The sequence below is a fragment of the Dipteris shenzhenensis genome, chromosome 33, assembly GCF_047967505.1.
Source record: "Dipteris shenzhenensis isolate YYH24624 ecotype China chromosome 33, Dip_SZ_1.0, whole genome shotgun sequence".
Taxonomy (NCBI): domain Eukaryota; kingdom Viridiplantae; phylum Streptophyta; class Polypodiopsida; order Gleicheniales; family Dipteridaceae; genus Dipteris; species Dipteris shenzhenensis.
Genome location: NC_141628.1, coordinates 27154723 through 27178769, shown reverse-complemented (window position 1 = coordinate 27178769; position 24047 = coordinate 27154723). Strand labels below are relative to the sequence as shown.

The 24047-nt window shown below is 46.8% G+C and overlaps 1 protein-coding gene across 1 annotated transcript in view; it reads right to left on the bottom strand.

The window, feature by feature from the left end:
- SCAB1 (plectin-like protein) overlaps nucleotides 1–24047 on the bottom strand; it is an 81539-nt gene that overhangs the window by 23036 nt on the left and 34456 nt on the right. Inside the window, exon 8 of the mRNA XM_087371563.1 lies at nucleotides 15483–15602. Coding sequence (XP_087227689.1) covers nucleotides 15483–15602 — 120 coding nt within the window. The remainder of the gene's footprint in view (nucleotides 1–15482; nucleotides 15603–24047) is intronic.

Genomic DNA, 24047 nt, shown 5'->3' with positions numbered 1-24047 from the left:
TGCAGCAGAATCTAAATTTCCTGAAATCAGGACTATGTGAATGAAGGCCTTGATGATGATGAGGATCATAGTTCCAAAAAAGGGACCACCTTCCCCTTAGATCCAGGTGGGTTATCCATGTTTTCCCCTTTGATCCAGGTGGGTTATCCATGTTTGACATCATGCTTATGGGTGAGAGTTTGCCAAGGTGCTCAAATAGATCTAGACAATGGAACATTGAAGTTGTTGAAGGTTATGAGGATGAGATCAGAAATTCTGATGGAAATGATGCTATTGATGATGATGAAGTGTATTGGGATACACAATCAGTTCTGTACAGCATATCTCCTGATGTTTTTATGGGCTGCAAGGGCTCTCAAACCCTTAGGTTAAAAGGAATAATCAATAACAGACCAGTCCACATTTTGGTTGACAGTGGGAGCACTCATAACTTCATTAATCCAAAAACACTTCAAACAGTGAGGTTATGCCCATCCACTTTGGATCACGGGATCAAAGTTGAGGTGGCTAATGGTCAGCATTCCCACAATAAACAATATTGTCAGGCTGCTCAAGTGCAACTTTCTCAAGAATATACTCTTCATGGAGATCTATTTGTCTTGGAAATGGGACCTATTGACATTGTCCTTGGTTATGAGTGGTGGAGAACCTTGGGAGAATTCTCTATGGACCTTAACAGGCTGTATATGAAGTTTATGCATGAAGGTAAGCACGTCACTTTGATGAGTCACCAATCTCCTAAATTGTCCTTAATTTCTGCAAGAAGAATGGCTAGAGACCTCAAAAGTGTTTGTGGAGTCTATGCTATTCAGTTGACCAAGTCTCAAGAGGGTAATGGGTTGTGGGTGGAGGATAAAGACATGCAGTCCCTACTACAGCAATACTCTGATGTATTTGTTGATCTTCCCAACCATCTCCCTCCCGTGAGAGATGTGGATCATGCAATTGTGTTGGAGCCAGGATCTAAGCCAATCAACAAAGCTCCATACAGACTTTCTAGAGCTGAAAGGGAAGAAGTAGCAAGGCAAATAAAGGAACTCCTTCACAAGGAATTTAATACACACAGTCAGTCACCCTTTGCCTCTCCTGTGTTATTGGTTAAGAAGAAGGATGGCTCATTTAGAATGTGTATTGATTACAGGGATTTGAACAAAATGACAGTTAAGAATAGGTTTCCTATCCCTAGAATTGATGATCTACTGGATGAGAGCTTAGAGGGACAAAGTACTTCACAAAGATTGACTTAAGGTCAGGCTATCATCAAATAAGGATGAAGGAGGGAGATGAATATAAAACTGCCTTCAGGACAGAACGTGGGCTTTATCAATTCAAAGTGATGGCATTTGGTCTAACCAATGCACCTATAACTTTCCAGGCGCTAATGAACAAGGTATTGCAGTCTTTCCTCTATAAATTTGTGTTGGTATTCTTTGATGATATACTGATCTACAGCAAAACGAAAGAAGAGCGTTTATTGCATGTCCAGCAAGTATTGGAAGAATTGAGGACACACCAGTTGTATGCCAAATCAAGTAAATGCACTTTCATGGCTGAAGAAGTGGAATATTTGGGCCATATTGTCAGCAGTAGTGGCATTAAGGTGGATCCCAGCAAGGTAAAGTGTGTAAAGGATTGGCCTATACCTCAGAATATCACCCAACTGAGAGGGTTCCTTGGTCTAGCATCATTTTATAGAAGGTTTATAAGGCATTTTGCCAAATTGACAGCTCCTCTCATTGACAGGATATGGGCTTGTACTTTATCATCTATTACTGAGGTTTATAAAGATTGGATCCATGGCATTCAAGAAGAGTATCTCAATGATCCTCAAGCAACTGCTATGTTCCAAGACTTGCAAGATCCTGACTGTCAGCAATATCCCAATTTCAAGTTGCACAATGGGCTCTTGTGGTATAATGATGGAATATTTCTTACTGAAAATTCCTCCTATAAGGTGCTAATCCTGTAGGAATTTCACTCATCTCCTATGGCTGGGCATATAGGCCTCAACAAGTCGTATGATAAGGTAAAACAGAAAGGGGCTTTGGAAGGATGTTCTTGCTTATGTTCAAAGCTATAAGCCCTGTCAACAAAACAGGGAGTTGAATTTGAGGCCAGCTAGTCTACTACAACCTCTACCTATACCTTGAGGTAAATGGACACAGATCAGCATGGACTTTATTACAGGTCTGCCAGTGACCTCTAAGGGTTGGAACAACATCTTTGTGATTGTTGATAGACTTACTAAAGCTGCCCACTTATTCCTACTAAGACCCAATTTACAACTTCCAAGGTGGCTAAGCAATTCATGGAGAATGTGTTTAAATTACATGAACTTCCTCAGGAGATTGTGAGTGATCGTGATGCTAAGTTCATGGGGCATTTTTGGCAAGAGCTTTTCAGTTCCATGGGGACACTTCTTACCCCAAGTACAGCAGATCACCCTCAAACTAATGGGCAAACAAAGAGGGTTAACCGCTGGTTGGAAGAGTATCTAAGGCATTTTTGCTTTGAGACCCAAGCATCGTAGGATCAATGGTTGCATCTAGCTGAATTTTGTTATAATACCACCAAGCATACTTCAATTGGTATGAGCCCTTTTGAAGCCATGTTCGGCTGTAAAGCTCATGTCTCATCAACCATTATTGATCAAGCATTGACAAGCCAGCAAGCCAAGGATGATTTGGCTCACATGACTGCTCTATTACAGCAATGTAAAGATAATATGGTAAGGGCCCAAGCAAGGATGAAGGATTATGCTGATGAGCATAGGAGAGCTCTTCATTTTGAAGAAGGGATTATGTATTTCTTAGATTACATAAGTCTAGGCATGCTTCTTTGAAAGCTAATACCAATGTTAAACTTGCTCATAGGTATGAGGAAAGTTGGGGAAGTGGCTGATGAGTTGGAGCTTCCACCATCCTCTAGAATACACAAAGTATTCCATGTATCACTGCTCAAAAAGTATTTGGGGCCCAAGGAGCAAGTTATGGAAGAGCCAAATTGAGTATATTCCTGAGAAGATCCTTGGATTTAGAGATCATGTGTTGAGGAACAAGTCCTACATGGAATATCTTATCAAATGGAGAGGTCTACCTGATGAGGAGTCTTCTTCGCAGCCATCTACAATTGTGGAGGAATACCCTCAATTGCTTAGCTGAATTCTATGGCCAAAATTGAGTCTTTATGAGCATATTTGATTTTCTCTTGCTATATGGCATATATGGACATGCTGCAGCCAGCATTCACTATCCTTTCTCAGATCAGCATGTCTCTCACTGGATTATATGATCAGATCTGTTATATTGGACAGCATAGCTCTTCCACCCGATTGCTTGATTTCTTGGGAATATTATATGATCCATTTACAGATCAGCATGCCTACAGGGAGGTATTTGACTGAGAAACTTCATTGTTCAGCTGATATGACCAGAATTGAGCTGTTCAGGTTTACAAGGAGCCTTGTATGTCCAAGTTACAGCCTTTTCAAATTTGAGGACAAATTTCTATTTGAGGGAGGATTGTAACAGAGGGTTACTTTTTGCTTAAGCTAAACTTAGGCTAAAAGTTAGTAGAAAGGCCTTTATTGGCTTGTAAGTGTTTTTTTCTTTTTTTTAGGGGATACCATAAGTTGCCACGTGGCATCCTAGGAGGTAATCCCATAAGCAATATTGCTTTGTACTGCCCTGGGCCATACCTATATAAGGGCTCTAGTTGTACTTGGCTATTCATTCATGACTTGTACTTCATTATTGAAATAGAAATTACAGCAAGAGTTCAATACTCAGCTGAATTCTAAAAAGGATTGATTTCCTCCTGTCCTTGTGCAGCCCCTCACAAGCCTTTGTTGTAGGTCCAGCCCATGACCTTCCACTCCTACCGTTTTCCTAAAACATAAGGTACTTCACTACTTTAACTTTCCTGCTAATTCTACTAAACTTAGTAGTGTTTACTGTTAGCTAGGAGCAGTCCTGTTGCAAGCAGTGCTAGGTGTGAGGAGAGTACCCACTGCTGCTGTGAATAACTCCTGCCAAAAGTGACCCATAAATTATGCATCTTTGTCGCTAAAAATTTCTTAAGGGAAGCCATGATGCTTACAACATGCTCAATAAATTGCAAAGCAACCTGTGATGCTGAATATTGGGTCTTAGTGGGTATGAAGTGAGCCTGTTTTGTCCTTCTATCCACCACCACATAAATGCTATCCCATCCCCTCTCTGTAGAAGGAAACTCTGTTATTAAATTTATAGCTATGTGAGTCCATTTGCCTTATGGAATAGGTAATGGCTGTAAAGGACCTGCGGGGGTAGCTGGCTGTCCATCTTATACTATTGGCAAGGCAAGCATTCAGTGACACATTTAACCACATCCCACCACATGCCATCCCAGATGAAGCTTTGTCTGATCTTTTCATATTTCTTAGTGATACCCACATGTCCTGCCATAGGAGATGAGTGCATTTCGTGCAAAACCAGCAGTCTATACTTGGAGTCCGGCACAAGATAAATTCTGTCCTTGCAGTACAACAGCCCATTATGCAGCTTAAATTCAGCATGCCCTTGCTCCTGTAACTCCAAAATATGGTAGCTGCCTTTCAATTCTGCATATATTCTTCCTGATTCCCATGAATCCACTCCTGATAGAAAGAGAGATGAACTACAAGCCCACATTCTAGACAAGGCATCGGCAACCACATTTTCTTCCCCCTTCCTGTACTCAATGTCAAAAAGCGTAGGACTGAGCTGCAGCAAACCACCTCTTCTGCTTCATGGACAAATTGCACTGCGTAAGGAAATACTTGAGTGTACTATGATTCGTCTTAACCTTAATCTTGCCACCATACAAGTAGTTGAGGCATTTCTCGAAAGCATGTAGGATAGCCAACATTTCCTGATCGTTAACATGATAGTTCGATTCGCTGGCCTCAAATTTCCTGCTCTCGAAAGCTAAAACTCCATGCTCGTCTCAAAACAGCCCCCAGGTCTTTGCCACTTGCATCTCTCTCTAACAATGAAGGGCAGTAACAATGAAGTACATGTGAATTACTCGAGGCATCTTTGAGATCCAAAAAACTGAGTGGTGCTTCTTCTGACCACTTGAAAGCATCCTTTTTCAATAAGTCAATGAGAGGGGCTGCCCTCTTGGCAAAATGTTCAATAATTCTACTATAAAAAGAAGCAAGACCCAAAAAGCCTCTGAGTTGGGTGGGATTTCGTGGTTGTGGCCACTCCCTTATGCACTGAGTGGTGCTTCTTCTGACCACTTCAAAGCATCCTTTTTCAATAAGTCAATAAGAGGGGCTGCCCTCTTGGCAAAACGTTGAATAATTCTCCTATAAAAAGAAGCAAGATCCAAAAAGCCTCTGAGTTGGGTGGGATTTTGTGGTTGTGGCCACTCCCTTATGCATTTGACCTTGGCTGGATCCACTCCCTTATGCATTTGACCTTGGCTAGATCCACCTAAATTCCATCCTTGCTCACAATATGCCCAAGATACGCAACCTCTTTTGCCATGAAAGTGCACTTGCTGGCTTTAGCATTAAGCTGATGCAACCTTAAAAGTTCCAACACCTGCTTGACATATCTGATGTGTTCCTGCTTGTCCTTGTTGTGAATGAGGATGTCATCAAAATAAAGCCAGCAAACATTTGTAAAGAAGAGGCTACAGATTCTTATTCATGAGCGCCTGGAATGTAGCTAGTGCATTGGTCAATCCAAAAGGCATCACTTTGAACTCATATAACCTCTCTATGTGAAAGGTTGTCTTGTGCTCATCTCCTCCTTTCATTCTGATTTGATGGTAGCCTAACCTCAAATCAATCTTAGTGAGAAATTGAGCACCCTTGAGTTCATCCAACAACTCATCTATCTTGGGGATCGGAAGCATGTTCTTAATAGTAGAGTACTGGGGATGCAAAAGGAGAAGTGCTATGAGATAAAATTCTTCTCAAGCAACTCTTGCACCTATGTTGCCACCCACTTCTTCCCGTTCTAGAGAGACGGTACGGGGCCTTATTAATTGGCTTACTGCTAGGCTCGAAGACTATGGCATGATCAACATCTCTCCTTGGAGGCAACTGTGAAGGCATATCAGCAAACACATCAGCAAATTCTGAGAGTAATTTCTGCATATCACAATCCTCAACATGGAGAATGCTACCCTCCTAAGATACTAATACATTCAGCACATAGATGGTACACTCCTTCTTGAGCTCTTTGGCCAGCTGCCTTGCTGAAAACCTGCAAATCAGGGGTTGAAATGCCAAGCAAAGATACAGATCTACCCCTATGGACAAATCTGAGTGACAAAGCATTTTAGTCCATGCTGATTTTACCCAATGATTTCAACCAATCACAGCCAAGGACAGCATCTATTGGGCCCATATCCAATGCCAAGAGATCACCAGTAAATTCATAATCATCAAAGAACTTGATCCTTGCATACTCTACTGATCATATGCTGTCAATTTGCCACCTCTACTCTCAACCCATGATCTATGTCAGTAGCAATCAGTCCCACCTTATGAAATCACCCAACTTAGGCTTCTTCTCATCCTCATGTGCAGTACGATGCATGCTGCCCCTTACATTCTTATACTTGCTTGGTACAAATACTTCTCCAAGCTAGGCTGCCCTCTCAATAGTCTGAGGGTTATGTGCCTTCACATCTGCAGCCAAAGAAGGACTCAATCCATGGATGAAACGCCGCAACTTCCTTTTCTCAAATGTGTCATGTACAAACGAGGAAAGCCTCCAGAATCGCTACAAGTACTCTTGGACCATACTAGTACGTAACAATGCATAGAATTCAACCAAGTATTGATTCAAGATGAGTGGGGATACGAACATAGTAACCATCAATTCTTTAAAACCCCTCCATGTGGTTAGACTTTGAGGTGAATCTCTCATATATCACCACCACGTGTGAGAATAGTCCTGCATATGCATACCTGCAAAGATGATGCGCTCCTAATCAGTCTTGGGATGGAAGCGAAAATAGTCTTCCAACTTCGTGGTAGCCGAGGATGGAACCAAATGCTCACCCATCACCAGGCTACAGGGAGCAACCCAAATGTTCCACGCTGTGACACTGGCTACTACCTCCCACACGCTATCCTCCGTAGGCTAGGTAATCAACACCAATGCGTAGAGCTCACAATTTCAAACAAATCCCCTTTTTACAAAAGAGCGATCTGAGCTACATGAAAAGTTATGGCTCGGGAAGGGTTTAGGGTTTGACCCTAACCCTAAACCCATTCCTATAAAAACCCACTCCACCCCCTCATTCTTCTTCTTCCACATCTAACCTCCATCCTCTTCCCCATTCCGAGCCCGACACAAGACCCTCTGGGGAACGAAGATCCGTACTATCAGAAGGAACAGCCTCGTGGAGCTCTATCCTCTGAACGCTCTAACCCTGCATCCGATAAGCTAGGGAGACCTCATCAATCTGGAACGCATGACCTCCCTCAATCAACCAAGCCCCCATCTTCCACGTGTAGTCCTCTGCATGCAAGACAAAATCATGAGGGCTCCCATCCAAATCCTCAGTATGCTACAACACCCAAAGGCAAAGGGGGATCGTCTCCAGTTTTCCAACAGAGCAACAGTGGCACTGCCCCTACACCCGCATCTGCTCCAACCATAGGCCTATGGGCGGCCAGCCAGAAGTAGGAGATCTTCCTTAGCCGCAAATTGCACCAAAGGACAGTCGAAAACCTGGAACGGACCTCCTGGGGCACCCTATGGGCCACCCAATGTCTCTCCCTTGAAGGGGTCCACATCGAAGTGTCGATCTCGAGCCTGTTGTCAACCCCTGATGGTACAAGAAAAGAAGGGCATCTCGTCCACCCGCTCCGTGAGTTCGACCTTGGAGGCCAAAACCACTCTCGGATCCCATTGGACCTCCCTCAAGGGCGTACCTTCGCAAAGCCAAAGGCGCCATCTGGGGGCATCCTCCTCTAGAATGCTGGGGGGATCAATGTGCCACTCTTGCCCAACCGGCCCACAACTCTGATCATCTACCAATGAATCCCATCCAAACTCCTGTCCATCTCTGGGTCTCTCTCAATGAGTGCTTGAAGCAAGCCTCCAGGCCCTACGCGACTGATTGCTGCCTCGCTGGATCATCAAGCTAAAGGGGATCCCACTCCGAAAAAACTGACCCAACCAACTGCTGCCAATCCACATGCGGAGTTCCTCCCACCAAGACTCGAGGATGGTGAGGTCAATCTCCCTCATCCGTTGCCCTGCCCTCGCATATGCGCTAAGGCTCCAAGCTCGCCTATGCCTCCAAGAAAAATCCACTCCGTCTACCAAAGGAGCAAGCCGAGCCGCTGTCCCACTGTTCCCATACAATGTGAGTGCTCTCTCCAAGCATACGTTCATCCTGATTTCAGATCTCCTAGTGCCGCATGAGGAGCTGTCGCTCGAACTCCTCCCTGCACCAAGGCTGAGCACAAATGAGGCCACTGCCTATGTAGGCTCCTCATCATGGGGGAACCCTTTCCCCCGAAGAGGAGCCCCTGAGGAGATCCATCTGTGTGATTGTTGCCACTGTCCCCCCGTGTGTGGGATGTTGAGAAGCCCTTGCTGTAAGAGAAGCTTCCAGGGCTCTATAGTAGGGGTGAGACTGTGCACAACTAGCTTGCCTAAGAGGGTTGTGCTCTGCATCTCCGGATCAATGATACCCAAGCCTCCCAATGCCTGCGGCATGATCACCGTCTGCCAAGTGAACCAAGCTCTGGTATTCCTCGTGCCGTCCAATCTTGCCCAAAGGAAATTCCAAACCAATCGTCGGAGCTATACAATACACCCTCTGTGAAAACACCAGCAGGAGCAATGTACCAGGCCGTAGCAAGGACTTGGTTTGCACTAGGGCACGGCTGCTAGGGAGAGTTTGGCCCAACTCCAGTAGAGAAGCTTGCGCCGAACACTCTCGGAGGACCGGGCGATATGTTGATGTGCTGTAATATCAATACCCACCTGGCATCCGACGTATTTCACTATCTGACCCCGCAGTATCCAACGGAAGCCAAAGTCACTCCCTCACTCTCCTGATTGTCCTCAGAGCCTGTGAAGAAACCGATGGATTTTGTCCAATTCATCCGTGCACTCGAGGCCTCGCAATACATACCTAGGACTCCCTTGACTCTCTCCAAGCTCGCTGTGGTGCCCTCTACGTACAAGGTTGTGTCATATGTAACCTCTGAGTCTAGCAGCTCCTCTAGTCGGATTGGGAGCCTCAACCCTGTGAGGCCCCCCACCTGCGGTCTCAAGTAGTAGCCCAATGCCTCTACCACAAAAAGGAAGAGAAAGGGAGCAAGGGGACAACCCTGACGGACCGAGCGAGATAGAGGAAAGGCCTCGTACGTGTCTACCAACAAGCATCTGACTAGAGCTCCCCGCATAAAGCGCACAAACTCCTCTAATCCATCTATCTGAGAAACCCAACCTCTGCGTAGTGCCCTCCAAGAAACACCACTCCACCGTGTCCTAAGCCTTCTCAAAATCCAAGAGAAGGATCGCCAAATGCTGTGATTCCTGGCCCAAGATGTTGCGCTCCTGAACAAAGCCAATCCGTGTGTCATAGATGATATGTCAGTGAGATGAGGCTGCAACCACAAACTCAAGACCTTAGCGAGGATCTTGTATACGGTGTCAAGCAGGGCGATAGGTCTCCACTACCAAATGTTTGTTCTATCTCCCCCTTTCGAAATAAACAAATCCACCCCCTGATCACGGACTCAAGAAGGGAGCCCATGTCAAAGATCTCTTGGCAAGCTAAGCAAAAAGGAGTGGAAATGATCTCCCAGAAGTTCTGAAAGAAGACCAAAGTCTAGCCATCTTCGCTAGGACACTTCTGGGTCGGGAGGACCTTGAGGGCTTCCCAAAGCTCCTCATTCATGAAAGGCTCCTGCACAACTCCCGTGAGACTACCTCGAAACGTGGTCTCAAACTAGCTCACGGGCCACAAGGTAAGCTACAGTCACGCTCTTCACCTGAAAGAGCTCGCTGTAGAAAACCGTGGTCAGCTCTAGAATCTCTTATGGATCGATGTGCATAATGCCTTGCAGATCCCATAATCCTTGTAACTGTGTACCTACTAATCGAGGTCCCGTGGTCTGAAAGAATTGCTTCGTCATCCTATTCCCCTATTGTACCCAACGAGCCCGAGTGGAGTGGTAGGAGAACTCATCCTGCGGAAGCTCCATGTCCTGGAGCTCAAGGCGCGCGCTCTCATATCTGTCACTAAGCCACTAAGATCCTAGGTCTTGCTCCTTGAGCCTCTCTATGGAGGCGAGATCTCGTCTCAATGCACGCTCGCGCTCCTGAAGAGCCCTCGTCCGTCTAAGGGCGTGAGACTACAACTCCTCACTGCTCCTCTGAATCGCATCTGCCACCCACAAAGCCTAGCCCTCGCAAGGTGCTGACTCTAGCTGCTATCAAGTCTCTGCCATAACCTCTTGAACCTCCTCATCCAACAGCAAGTCCTTTGGAATGCAGACCCCCTGAAGCTCAACTGCAAATTTGCTTCAGTACCATGGACGTGCCAAAGGTCCGGTCTCTATGGCATCCATTCATCCATCATGCATGAAATCTGATCCCCCAACATAGCATCAAATACCACTGGGGACCACTTCTCCAACCCTATGAAGGCGCACTAGAATCTCCAAATTGGGTGCGTATGAAAGCCCACTACGTTAATCGAACCCCCTTTCCGAGGCTGCAAGATCATAAGCCTCACCTCCGGAGGCAGAGGATAAGAGTCCACAATCTGTACGTAGTTCCAAGGCCCCAATCTCTAAAAGGCCCGCGGTAGAGGGCGCCCAAGCTCGAGTTTGGGAGTTGTTGATCGGGAGGATGAGCCCCTTCCCTCTAGATCCCACCCTGAATGGAGGGAGGGGGCAAGATGCTGAGACACGAAAATGGAAGGGGACACCGTCTTACCCTTGCCTAATGGCAAGGGAGTCGAGGCAGGTCCAAGGGGGGGTGGGAGGGAGGGGAGGTTGAAGAGGCTGCTATGGAGGGGGGGGAGAGAGGGGGGGGGGGGGAGGCGGAGGGAGGGGGCGGGTGGTGAGGATGGCCATAGCAGAAGGAGCAAGGGCGAGAGGAGGGATCCGAGGAGGACGGGAGCGGGGAGGAATAGAGATGATCACAAGCCCACCTGCTAATTAGGCTCGCCAGGGCTCTGCATCTAATTGTTGTTGGGCTAACCTCCGCAGCTTCCGCCATCACAACATCAAGAAAACCTAAGGCTTGCTGCTGACACATGGGTGAATGAGATCGTTGGACCTTCACTACCTGAGACTCGCATGGCTGGACAATGGCCCCTGCCGCTTGGGGGATGGGGTTTTGGGTTGGGGGGGGGGGGGGGCCAACCAAGGGCTCGTGCAGCTGCTGCTGCCTCTCTCTCTCTCTCTCTCTCTCTCTCTCTCTCTCTCTCTCTCTCTCTCTCTCTCTCTCTCTCTCTCTCTACATCTAGCCCGTCGCCCACGGCGCTTTCGCGTCGGTTTGCTTGGTTTCTATTTCTTTTTTACTTGAGTCCATTCTCCCTCTGAATGGTGTCACCCAGGGGGTCTGAGACTCCTGTTGTTCCTGCCCGAGGGAGTGTTGGGGCATGGCTTGCTGACTCTGCCTGCCCTACAGGGGTTGGGGGGGGAGGAGCCTAACCCTGCCGAATCTGGCGAGGACTCCACCACCGTGCCAAACGCTCTACCAATGGAGGGGAGGATGGCTCTGTATTCCTTTGGGAGCCCCGAGAAGCAGAGCGTCACCAAGAATCCGAGTACATGATGTGTCGTCCCCATGTCCTCCACTGTAAAGCCATGGTACCAAGGGAAGAGGTATACCAAATGCAGGCCAGAAAGAATGGGACTCTGCTCCACAAGTGTCAAGGCGGTAGCAAGGGAGCTCAACTAGATGAGGAAGACGCCTCTTTTGGAGACAGTGACCTGATGAATGTGGTCACCCTCTAGTGCCAAGCTTACCTCGATCCACTCTCTCATCTGTCTCCTTGTGGGTGTGAGGCCCACAATTATGCCCACGACTGCCTTGTCCTCGAGGGACTGAGCTGCATGCTGTACTTGTTGCTTGTCAACTAGAGAGAGAATCACCTTACTGGTTGTGGGATTCAAAGGTGTTGCCATAGAGCCCCTCTAGCCAAACCAAGGGTCACCACCAAGGTTTCTTGTTCTCCGAAACAAAGCACAAAACTCAACGCTCCTACAAGGGAGGAAAAAGAATAGGCAAAACCAGCCCTAAGGGCTCTAAGAAACTCAAAAAAGGGGGCTGGATTGCAGCTGCTCCAAGGGCTCACGAGGTTTGGTGTTTCTGAAGAAACACCACCAAGAAGAAGAGAGTTTACATCATACACAGGCTCCACAGGCAGCACCAAAAGACCTCCCACAGAGGTAGGGGAGCTCACAGCCTATGCGCAGCACCACCAGCAAAGGGAGGATGGGCAGATAGGTGAAGAAGAGCGGGAGGGGAACACAAAGCAGTGGAGGGGGAGAGGGGCAAAAGAAGGGTGGAGGGCAGGCAAAAGAGGCGTGAAGGAGGTGAGAAGGTGGAAGGAGGTGAGGAGGAGGCGGAAGAGAGGCGAAGCAGAGGTGGAATGGAGGCGTAGGAAATAAAGGCGGGATGAGGCGGAGGGGTGGCTGGCTGGAGGTGTGGTGGAGGCGGGAGTAGAAGCAGGCAAGAGGAGGCGAAGGAAGGAGGCGAAAGAGGTGGAGCTCCTTGGCCTCCTGAGCCTCATGGTCTTGGAGATCCTTGGCTTCCCAAGCCTCTCGATCACATTATTTTGCTTCTCGAGCCTCCCGATCGTGTTCTTTTGCCTCTCGAGCTAGCCTCTCACGCTCTCAAGTGAACCGCTCATGATCTTCCCGCATCTCCTGAAGCTGGATCATGTGGGTGAAGAGGGCCTCGGACTGTTGCTGCTGCATCTGCATCACAGCCTGCAACATGGATGTCATGGCAGACATGGAAGTGTCTGCAGGATTGTGTGGTGGGGGTGGGGGTGGTGGATGAGGCACTGAAACCCACCCCCCACCCCCCTGCGTTGGACAGTGCTCAAGGTGTCCTTACCAGATCCCGTCTGGACCATTAAAAAATAGAGCTGCCCCTAGACTGACTCGCCTTATCTCAGGAAAGAAAACTGAAGCTAATATACCAATGTAGCGGGAGATAGACTACCCTCACTCTCTCTCCTGCTCAACACTAACTGCAACTGACAAATGATGCACTCAATACACAAGGATGCTATGGATGTGAGTAAGAGAATCAAAGGGACGGGACCTCTGAAGACTGAAATGAATGAATGCCCAAAGGGCTGATACAACTATATGGAGGGGCTGAAACCCTCACTGCAAAACTAGAAAGAAACTACACTACCTAGAGGAGGTGAATCCTACTAGATCCCTGTAGAGGCTAAGGCACCCTGCCGGGCTGCTGCAGGGAGGCCTAGCTACTGCTGCACTAAAGGCTTGGAAAGCCTGAGGTGTGGATGAGGAATGAAGGCCAAGGGGGCTGCTTTTATAGCCCCCTTGGGCTTCAAACTGACCGACCAGCAGCTTGCTGCTCACCCGATGAGGCTACTCCCTGTTCACCGACCCCTCCTGCAGGCTGACTTGCTGATGTCATCGCTGATGCGGTGCCCGCTGACATGGTGCCTGCGCTGTACAGTCTGCTGAGCTGGCTGCTGCTTACGTGGCTGCCTGCATGGCAGTCCACGTGGCTGCTGCCTGCTGACTGGACAGCCCACATGGCAGTCGCATGCCAAGGGCTGAATATGCCTGTGACACGGTGTTTGTATATAAAGGGAGGCAGATTTAGAAAATCATTTCCTTCCTGAAATCACATATCCGCATACCAAAAAGGTGAGAAAAGACTTGGGAAAGGGCAGATGAGCATTGGCAAGTTCTAGGGATCTCTAGAAAATAGTTTGACCTCTGCTCCAGTGTTGATTTGTCCCAAGACACAAACTTCCATTAAGTACTTTATAAAATCAGGAGTTTGGAGTTAAGGAGGCTGCATACCAAGGTTCTGTGTGCAATAGCAATACCACACGAACTCCAGTTAGTTCCCAGTCAAATTTTGACTCATGTTTCACCAAGGTTTATCCCAATGCCTGAAGTCTTCACACATCAAAAGTATCCCTCAACCAACTATTTGCTTTCTTGAAGCCAGTTGCACTCAGGCAGACAAATGCAATCTTGCTCATAAATAGATATCTAATAAAGCTTGAGTACAATTTCAATAATCAGCCACTCGCCAGCTAAATCATTGTTTCTAGTAAGGTGGAATGTCGAGGTTCCCCTAACAGCTGCTCCTGGAAGCTTGCAGCCTTGGTATGCAAAAATCCATAACCCTACATTTTGGCATTTTATACCCCGCTCTTAATTTTGTGCAAAGTATAGAGAGCTCTCACTCTCACATTGCAGTGATCTCCTGTCAGCATAAATTTTGTGCATCCTAAACTGAATAGATTACTAACTCTTCTATCTGAAAATGGTACTGACTCATAGATACAAAACTTGCCAACACACATTGTCACCTACCCACTGCCATCCTTTGTCATCCTATTGGTCACTTGCAGTGTGGTAGTTTCGGCCCAATCAACTAGTTAATGCAACCCTTAGCAGGCTGGCCTCTCTTACTGTCAAAAATATATTTCCATATGTTTTATACCTGCGATCTCTGAATAAACCCAGTCACCTGAGAAAGCACGACTGAGGAAGCTAAAGGCTTGATATGGCTTGATGCGGTGCATATGTACTTCTTAGAAGAAGAGGATTGGCACAGCAAGGACTGAGCTGCATCGGATACAAAGCAGTGGAAGCTGTGAAAGATTGGGTTCATCCCATTAAGGGCATTCTTACTGTCATTTATTTTGGCGTTCTCAAGCTATTAATTGTATTGCTCATAGTTGTGACGTACCTACTTTGGAATATACATTACAATCCAATATTGCAGTTCTCATTCCAGACAATTTTGTACCAAATTGTTGAGTTCTTGAGGTTGCCAATGCTGGAGATTAACAAACACTGCTTTAAAGCACGTCTACGCCAAAATCAAGAACAGGCAACCGGCTGGTGCCCTTAAGCTAAATTCTGTTTCCAAAACACTTATTGTTCCTATCAATACTTCAACTCACAGTGATTTAGAGACTGTGAATATAACAAGATACAAGGAGTCTGAGCAAAAGAAGCCTTTACAACACCATCCCTGCATCCTCTAATCTACTTCCAAGACATTGCAGCTTTACAAAAGCAGCAGAAAAAGTTTAAATCATCATTTCACCAAATATCATATCATAGGCATGAAATTACCTACAAACTACAGATGAGAACAACGTCCAGCACTTTGGAAGCAAATCCTTTATTACTAGTATAACTTGAGTAATTTTAGTCAAACTTCAGATGGAGAAAAGAACGTTAAAAACTTGTTTCATTGAGCCATGATTTCCCATTGAGATAGAGGTACCTGGGTCAATAACTCCCTGAGATGAGATTATGGACTTCTGACCATTCGGTAAGGTCACATCCGCTCTCAAGTATCTTCCCACATCAAAAGGCTCAGGAGCATACTGTAATTTGATTGCACCTAAGAAACCAAGAGAAATTAGAGGACCCCTCCCTCTAAGAAATTAGAAGATCCCTCTCTCTCTCTCTCTCTCTCTCTCTCTCTCTCTCTCTCTCTCTCTCTCTATGTGGCCTCGTGCGGCTCTCCCCTGTTGCCGCAGGTCTTCCCTGCGGCAGAGCCTAGGTGCCTGGGGCATCTCTAGTGCGCCCTCGCAGCGCCTAGGGCTTCCCCGCCAGCCCACACTGGCTGCGGAAGCCTAAGAGCCAAGCCTGGGCCCTTGTTGTGGGGGCTGCGTGCCAGCCCAAGGGCTGGTTGCGCCTTCACCTAGGCACCTCAGCCTGCCCCTGGGCAGCATTCAGTGCTGCCACAGCTGTGGGAAGCTTTTACAACAGCTTTTTGCAGCCTGGCGCACCCGCCTTTTCCAGCGATCCTTCCGGTTCAGCCCTTTTTCTTTTTAACCCCCCCCCCTTCCTTTTGGCAGCCCGCACTTCTTGGATGCAACGTGCTTCATTCAAAGGAGGCGATTGTCCTTCTTTCCCTTTTCACTTTTTGCCTCTCTTTTCCATCCTTTTCCCTTCTCGCAACAGTGGTTATTTGCCTTATCTTGGAGAGTATTTTCTCGGCGGTGACGCTAGTCTAGCCAAAGGGGCTCTCACGGCAACATCCTCAAGTCCCACAGCAGTTAAGGTCTTCCGCTTCTTGGAAGATAAACAGCAGGTCAAAGAAGCAATTCAATCACTGCAGGATAAAGCATTGGAAGGCAAATCGTGGGTCTTACTCCTACTAGGCGACAAGTGTGTGACTGATCCAAGAGAGCTTAGCACTGGAGGTGACCACATTTAGAACATCACCATCTATGGTAGGGGAGTCTTTCTCCTATAGTTGCGCTCACTGGAGACTACCCTGACCCTTGGTGAGCAGAGCCCGATCTTCCTCGGCCCGCACATGGTATATTTTTTCCCGTGGTATAATGGATTCACAGTGGAGAACAGACACAATGCACCAAGTACCCCGCTTTCTAGTGACGCTGAGCTTTCGGAGGCTCGAGAAAGAGTACAGAGCCATCCTCCCGTCCATAGGTCAAGCTTTTGCATGGTGCTAGAGTCCCCACCAGACATAGCAGCGTCGGTTGTAGCTAATGACGGGGTCCCCTGACTCTGACTAGTGATGGAGTGCCCGAACTCCCAGAGGAAATTAACCTCAAGACAATAGACCAAGGGGGAGTGAAATAAACACTAACTAATCTCTCAGCCTTTCTGTCAATTCATGTTCTGAGATTCACAGGCGTAGGCATCACGAATATCCTCCCAGCCTATCTCATGGATCACATGTACCAAAGATACGTAATTCAATTTTTTTTTCATGCATATCCACAAGCCCTCAGTTCCATAGATGGTTCCCCCTGCCACATGTCATCATTTTAGACCTTTAGCTTGGTGCACCATTACCCCTCTCTTGGAGCACAATTAAAACATTTGCTCCTTGGCATTTTTACACATTTAGGTGCACCTAGGCTTGAGCACTCAAAACCACCTAGTCGATGCCAATACACCCTCACCTAAGTCCTTGGCAATTCCTTCCCTTGACCATTTTATTTACGCACATAAAATATTACAAAAGTCGGTCATCTAAGAAAATATGCCCACCGATCTTTCCGAGGTCATGCTATCTCGGCTAGAGCATAACATTCCTTCCCTCTTCAAGCATCAGCGTCCTCGATGAGGAAATCTGGGAACACTCTCCGTAGCTGGTATATCGATTCCCACGTAGCTTCCGATAGAGGTAGACCATGCCATGCAACCAACACCATGGGTATCTTCCGATTGTGCACTTGCATTGTTCCTCGGTCCAGGATTCTTGTTGGTTTGCATCTTGCATTATCCTCTATCTCCTGAAACAAAACAACACCTTCGATTAGTGAGTCACCAGGATGCAAAAATTTCTTTAAACGAGAAACATGAAACACTGGGTGCACCTTTGTTATGCTCTAGCCGAGATAGCATGACCTCGGAAAGATCGGTGGGCATTTTCTCTTAGATGACCGACTTCTCTAATATTTAATGTGCGTAAATAAAATGGCCAAGAGAAGTAACTGCCAAGGTCTGAGGTGAGGGTGAAATGGCATTGACTAGGTGGTTCTGTGTGCTAAGGCCTAGGTGCACCTAAATGTGCAATAATGCCAAGGGGCAAATGGTTTTAATGTGCCCCAAGAGAGGGGTAAATGGTGCACCAAGTGAAAAGGGCTAAAATGATGGCATGTGGCAAAGGGAACCATCTAGGGAGTTGTGGGTCTTGTGGATATGCATGAGGAAAAACAAAAATACGTATCAGTTGCAAATTGTGATCCACGAGAGAAGGCTGGGAGAAAAAAACTAGTGCCGTTGCCCGTGATAGAAATTACGAGATAAGTGAATCAGTTTAGGAATCTTACAATTGGTATCAGAGCTCAAGGCAAGGGAAAGAGATCAAGGGAAGAGAGACGAGCTGGGTGACGGAAGAAAGGCTTGGAGCGCAAAGGTGACGCAGGGTTATCATTTGCATCGCCTGTTCGTGACGTGCAATGGACGGGAGGATCGTTGGCTGTGACGAAGATCTCCGTGGCGGTTGAATTTGGTGTGAGGGAAACCTTCGTGGTGGCTAAGAACAGGCTGGCTGATGTGTTGCGTAGGTTTGGACGATCCCAGTTGAATGAGCGACGCGAAAATTATCCGTACCTGCACGAAACGTATTTCATAGGCTCTTTGAATCCGGTTTGACTAGAGTTCGTAGGTGACTTCGGGTGGAGCGGGATGATAGTCTACGTAGTGTAAAGGCGTCACATCAGTCAATAGCCCGCATATCCGGTCGCATCTCGCTTGCTGATCTGCAGAAGCACCGCCTCTGAGGCATTCGAACGCCCCTGCACAACCTATTTGGACTGGACTTCGAAGGGGGGCCTGCATCAGGAAGGAAGTCTCCTGACAACTCTGGGAAGCCGTAGTGACATGGCGAGTCAGGTGCTTGCAGCAAAGCAGTTGATATCGACATTGACTGCGAAAGCGGGCGTGATCCAGGAACCGTAGATGTTGAAGGGAGTTCGATTCAGTAAGACGACAACCTGCTCTCGGATAGAGCGATTGGAGGGACTTCTTTTCTTGTGGTTGTAGGGAGATTGTACGTCTGAGAAAGAGGAGCATATGAACTCGGATTGCGTGGAGATTCCAGGGAGCAATTCTTTTTCTTTTTTTTGTCAAAATCCGAGTTTGCAGTCGAGTTGTTCTGTACAGCAGAGGCTGTCGTTGATTTTTCCTGCATAACAAAAGGGAAATTTGAAACAAAAAAATCTATTTTCCCTTTTGAAACTATGGAGGCAGAAGGACAAGATTCCAGGGTGAATCCTAGTGAGTCTAGAGCACGGTCTACACAACAAATGTCACATCACACAACTCCTACTCTGGTGGATAGGATTTCGGTATTAGAAGATGCTTTACAGTAAATTATAAACCAGCAGCTTCAAGTGAATGCTGGTCAGAATGAGATTAGAGGGATGGTGCAAGCCTTATCGGCTAGACCATTTAGATTTGATAAGGACAAAGCTCCAGCAGAGCCAGAGCCCAATATACATTCATCAGAGCGTGCAAGGGTCAAGGTGCCTAATATTGCTAACTATAGACCGGAGAAGTACGCTGGTCGGATGACCGAGCGCAGTTCTGATGTGATCAAGGTTTGGTTACACAAGTGGAAAGAAGCCTTCGCCATTTGTGAAATCAGATCTGATCTAAAGAAAAGCTGTGAGGCCACTCACCTGTTTATTGAGGCAGCGGATAGATGGTGGATAAAGCAACAGAAGGATCAAGTTGCTCCTACCACCTGGGAAGGGTTTAAAGCTAAATTTAAGAAACACTTTCTTCCACTTGATGAAGAGTCCCGAGCTTGGGATGCTTATAGAAATCTTCGTCAGAGGAGTCTGTCGGTGGCAAAGTAAACTGACAAATTCAGGGAATGTGTCATGAAAATAACAGACCCTCTCCCCATGTCGGTTCAGTTAAAAGACTATATCTATGGATTGAATGACAAAATTAAAATGGAAGTTCGGGCTAAATATGTGACTACATTAGATGAATCTATTGCAGTAGCCCTGAACTATGAGAATGCCAGAGGCAGTACTAGTGGATTTGTGCAGGCAGGGACTCAGTATGAGTACCCGAGAAAAGGGGGATTCCAGAGGAAATGGACTTCAAAGGCAAGTGTCTCGCAGCCAAGTGGCCAAACCAAGCAGGTGAAGCCGGTTGAGGGACCGGCAAAAACAAGTACCACCATTGGGGTGAAAAGGAAAATAACTCCAATGGCAGCTCGGGCTTGGTCAAAATCCTCGTTGACCCCTGAACAAAAAGAGAAAGCTAGAAAAGAAGGATTGTGCTTCGGCCGCCTTCAGCGACATCAGTGGAAAGATTGTCCACTGAATAAAGACCGTCGCACGGCTAATATGATAATATCTGAATGCGACGTGGAAATGCAAGAGAGTCCCAATGCAGAACATATGCAGATGCAATTGGCGGGACCTTCTCAGAAGAGATAGAGGATAATGCAAGACGCAAACCAGCAAGAATCCTGGACCGAGGAACAATGCAAATACGAAATCGGAAGATACCCACGGTGTTGGTTGCATGGCATGATCAGCCTCTATCGAAAGCTACCTGGGAATCCGTATACCAGTTACGGAGAGTGTTCCCAGATTTCATCATCGAGGACGCTGATTCTTGAAGAGGAAAGGAATGTTATGCTCTAGCCGAGATAGCATGACCTCGGAAAGATCGGTGGGCATTTTCTCTTAGATGACCAACTTCTGTAATATTTAATGTGCGTAAATAAAATGGTCAAGAGAAGTAACTGCCAAGGTCCTAGGTGAGGGTGAAATGGCATTGACTAGGTGGTTCTGTGTGCTAAGGCCTAGGTGCACCTAAATGTGCAATAATGCCAAGGGGCAAATGGTTTTAATGTGCCCCAAGAGAGAGGTAAATGGTGCACCAAGTGAAAAGGGCTAAAATGATGACATGTGGCAAAGGGAACCATCTAGGGAGTTGTGGGTCTTGTGGATATGCATGAGGAAAAACAAAAATACGTATCAATTGCAAATTGCGATCCACGAGAGAAGGATGGGAGGAAAAAACTAGTGCCATCGCCCATTATAGAAATTACGAGATAAGTGAATTAGTTTAGGAATGTTACAACCTTACACCCCGGTGGTAATTCTAATTTATAGGCTACCTTGCCTATTCTTTTTAGAATTAACCATGGCCCACAATATCGAGGTGATAACTTAGCACACTTTCCTGCAGTCAAAGACTTAGAGTGCGAAGGAACTTTTCTCCTTCCTTGAATTCTCTATTGGAACAGTTTTCATCCGCATACGCCTTAGCTCTATCCATAGCTTAGCGAATGTTAGCTCTCGCAAAAGCTAGCATCTCCCGCATCTGAACCACAAAGTTCGCAGCACTAGGCACTTTCTGAGGTATTCCAACTATAGTTAGATTCGCTGACCTATAACCATAGTTCAGCTCAAACGAATTGAACCCTGTAGAGAAATGTTTCCTATCATTGTAGATGCCAAGTCATCCTTTTCATTTTCCCCAGATTTTAACATATGAGCCTTAGGCCATAGACTCTGGACAAACTCGTCCACCTTTTGAGTTTCTCTAATATCGGCCATTAGAGCACTCTCTAACACCGTGAAACTCATGTTATGCATAATGCGTGACAACGCATCAGCAACTTTATTATCTTTTCCTCTTCGGTACCGAGTCGTCAAATTAAACTCATGCATGAGTTCTGCCCACCTAGCTTGGCGGCCTCTCAAGTCAGGCTGTTTACAAAAAAGTTTCAGAGCATCATGATCAACATCCACATAAAACTCCGATCCATTCAAAGTAAATCCTTCTCACCTCGCAAAACATATTCTACCCTGTTCATATTGAACTAGTAAATATGCTTTTTCCAATCAATGGCTGGATTTTTCCAAAAATGCCAAGCCATGCCTAGGGCTATATCTGCGTGAGCAAGCCTAGTCAATTCAAAGTCCAGCTTCTCAACATAGTCCTGTATTCGAAGTTCCAACTGGGTAACCCTTTGGTCCCATACTTCAGTAGAACTTCCGTCCGCCATCCTGACCGTATAAGCATAGTCAGACGGACTAGTTTTCAACTTGAGTCTCTTAATAAGCTTCGAGTTAATTACAGTGTGCGTTGACGCTGAGTCAAACAACACAATCACATCATGATTGGCTAGACTCGAGCTCATCGAAAACCGTATACCCCGTTGCTGCGGGCTTTGAAAGGATGTTATCAAGTGCACCGCTTTCTAACTTAGTAACAGACACACTTAACAACACAGGTACTAACCTCTGAGAAGGTCCCGCCAATTGCATCTGCATATGTTCCGCATTGGGACTCTCCTGCATTTCTGTGTCGCATTCAAATATTATCATATTGGCCGTGCGACGGTCTTTGTTTAGTGGACAATCTTTCCATTGATGTCGCTGAAGGCAACCGAAGCACAATCCTTCTTTTCTAGCTTTCTCTTTTTGCTCAAGGGTCAACGAGGACTTTGACCAAGCCCGGGCTGCCATTGGAGTTACTTTTCTTTTCACCCCAACGGTGGTACTTGTCTTTGCTGGTCCCTCAACCAGCTTCACCTGCTTGGTTTGGCCACTTGGCTGTGAGACACTTGTCTTTGAAGTCCATTTCCTCTGAAATCCCCCTTTTCTCGGGTACTCATGCTGAGTCGCTACCTGCACATGCTTCGCAGGCTCCAAGAGAACATCCAGTGAGCGCCTCCTACATACGCCCGCAAACGCTAGAGGAAGAGGCCGCCTTCAACCTTCCGGATGATCCACAAGTGACAGGAGCACAAGGCACACACTCTCAAGCCCAACAACAGGGTGCGGAATCCCTTGAGGTTCTAGTGTCAACTACCCCACCTACCAGACTTCCCCTGCCCCTCAAGATATGAGTCCACGGATTGTAGCTGCCGACGCAACATAGGAGCATTGGATTTACAATGGACCCAACGAAAGGTTCTTTGACTCGCCTTCCCCCCTGCCACATCTAGGACAGGCAGCCGGTTCTTTCAACCACTAAGTCCGAGACCGCGTCCTAGGCACCCCTTGCGGAATAAGTTCTGAAGGCCAGAACCCTAGAACTATCTCGAGGTTCCTGATACGTATCCTTTGACACTGGAGATGACCATGCTAATTTTACTGCCCCTTGCGGAAGAAGTTCTGGAGGCTAGGAACCTGGAACTATCTCGAGGTTCCTGATATGTATCCTTTGACACTGAAGATGACCATGCTAATTTTATTACCCCTAAAACGGGGCTCCATCAATGTACTCGTTCTTTCTAGGGACCTCAACCAGATGAACAGTAAACCCATCTTTGTTCGATTGCATGATGAGTGAGCACGTTGATAAGGAGAAAAAAGGAAAGACAACCAAGAATTATGTACTTCATCACGTCAAATAGCTGAGACTTCATAGGGATCAGCTGCAATGTGGGCTCGTAGATGATGAACTTATGAACCAGGTTCCAGAGCAGGTATCTTTGTATTAGGCACCGAGACAAACCCCCCACAAAAACTGACTGAACGTGGATCACACAGACTCGGAGAGAGGCAAAAGACTACACAGCCCGAAACAGATAAACTTAGAACTGAACTAAACTTCCCCCAAAACTCAGAGAACAGTCAGCCTCAAAATACTATAAACCCACAGCCCACACTCCTAAGCTTCCATCAAGGACAACAGCTTGTAACTCCCACAAAGCTGCAACAGCGCCACTCCTCTCCTTCTCTATCACTATCCAGCTCGCTTAGGACAACAATCATCGATGAAAGGTCACGTTCCATTGCGCCTTAGCCTGCAATTCCTTGGTCCCTCTATCTCTTTGCATACGGAGTTCAAGGAGTCTCTGTTGCCCAAAGTCCTTCAGCTAGCAGAAAACGATACACAGCTATGCCTCAAGCTGTCCTAATCCATGAATCATCACCAACCATGCACCAACCTAACGGAAGATACTTCCAGCAATAGCCCTGCTATCTTCATTTCTCACGGAGAGCTTAGCTCACATGTATAGCGTCACCCGCACAGCCAGGTAGCTTCCTCAATCCAAAAAAAAAAAAACAGCCTTTGCAAACAACTGTCCTGCCTGTGTGGTAGCCATGCTCAGCCAACTACAAACAGCTCGCTATTTCTGGAGATCTCCAGCGCCAAGGTCTTCTCAACGCACACAAGCTCACAAATTCCCTTACGTGAAGACAATCAACAGCGTCCGCAATAGCCCTTCTCTCCCATTCGATCTAAATTCACCACGTAGCTGTAGCAACGGAGCACCCCGAGTTTATCCTTTCCAAACTTGGAGTCCCTTTGTGCCAAGCATGCAGTCAGAAATCCCCATCCCATCATGTACATAGGCCTTTTTTTTATGGGCGCTTAG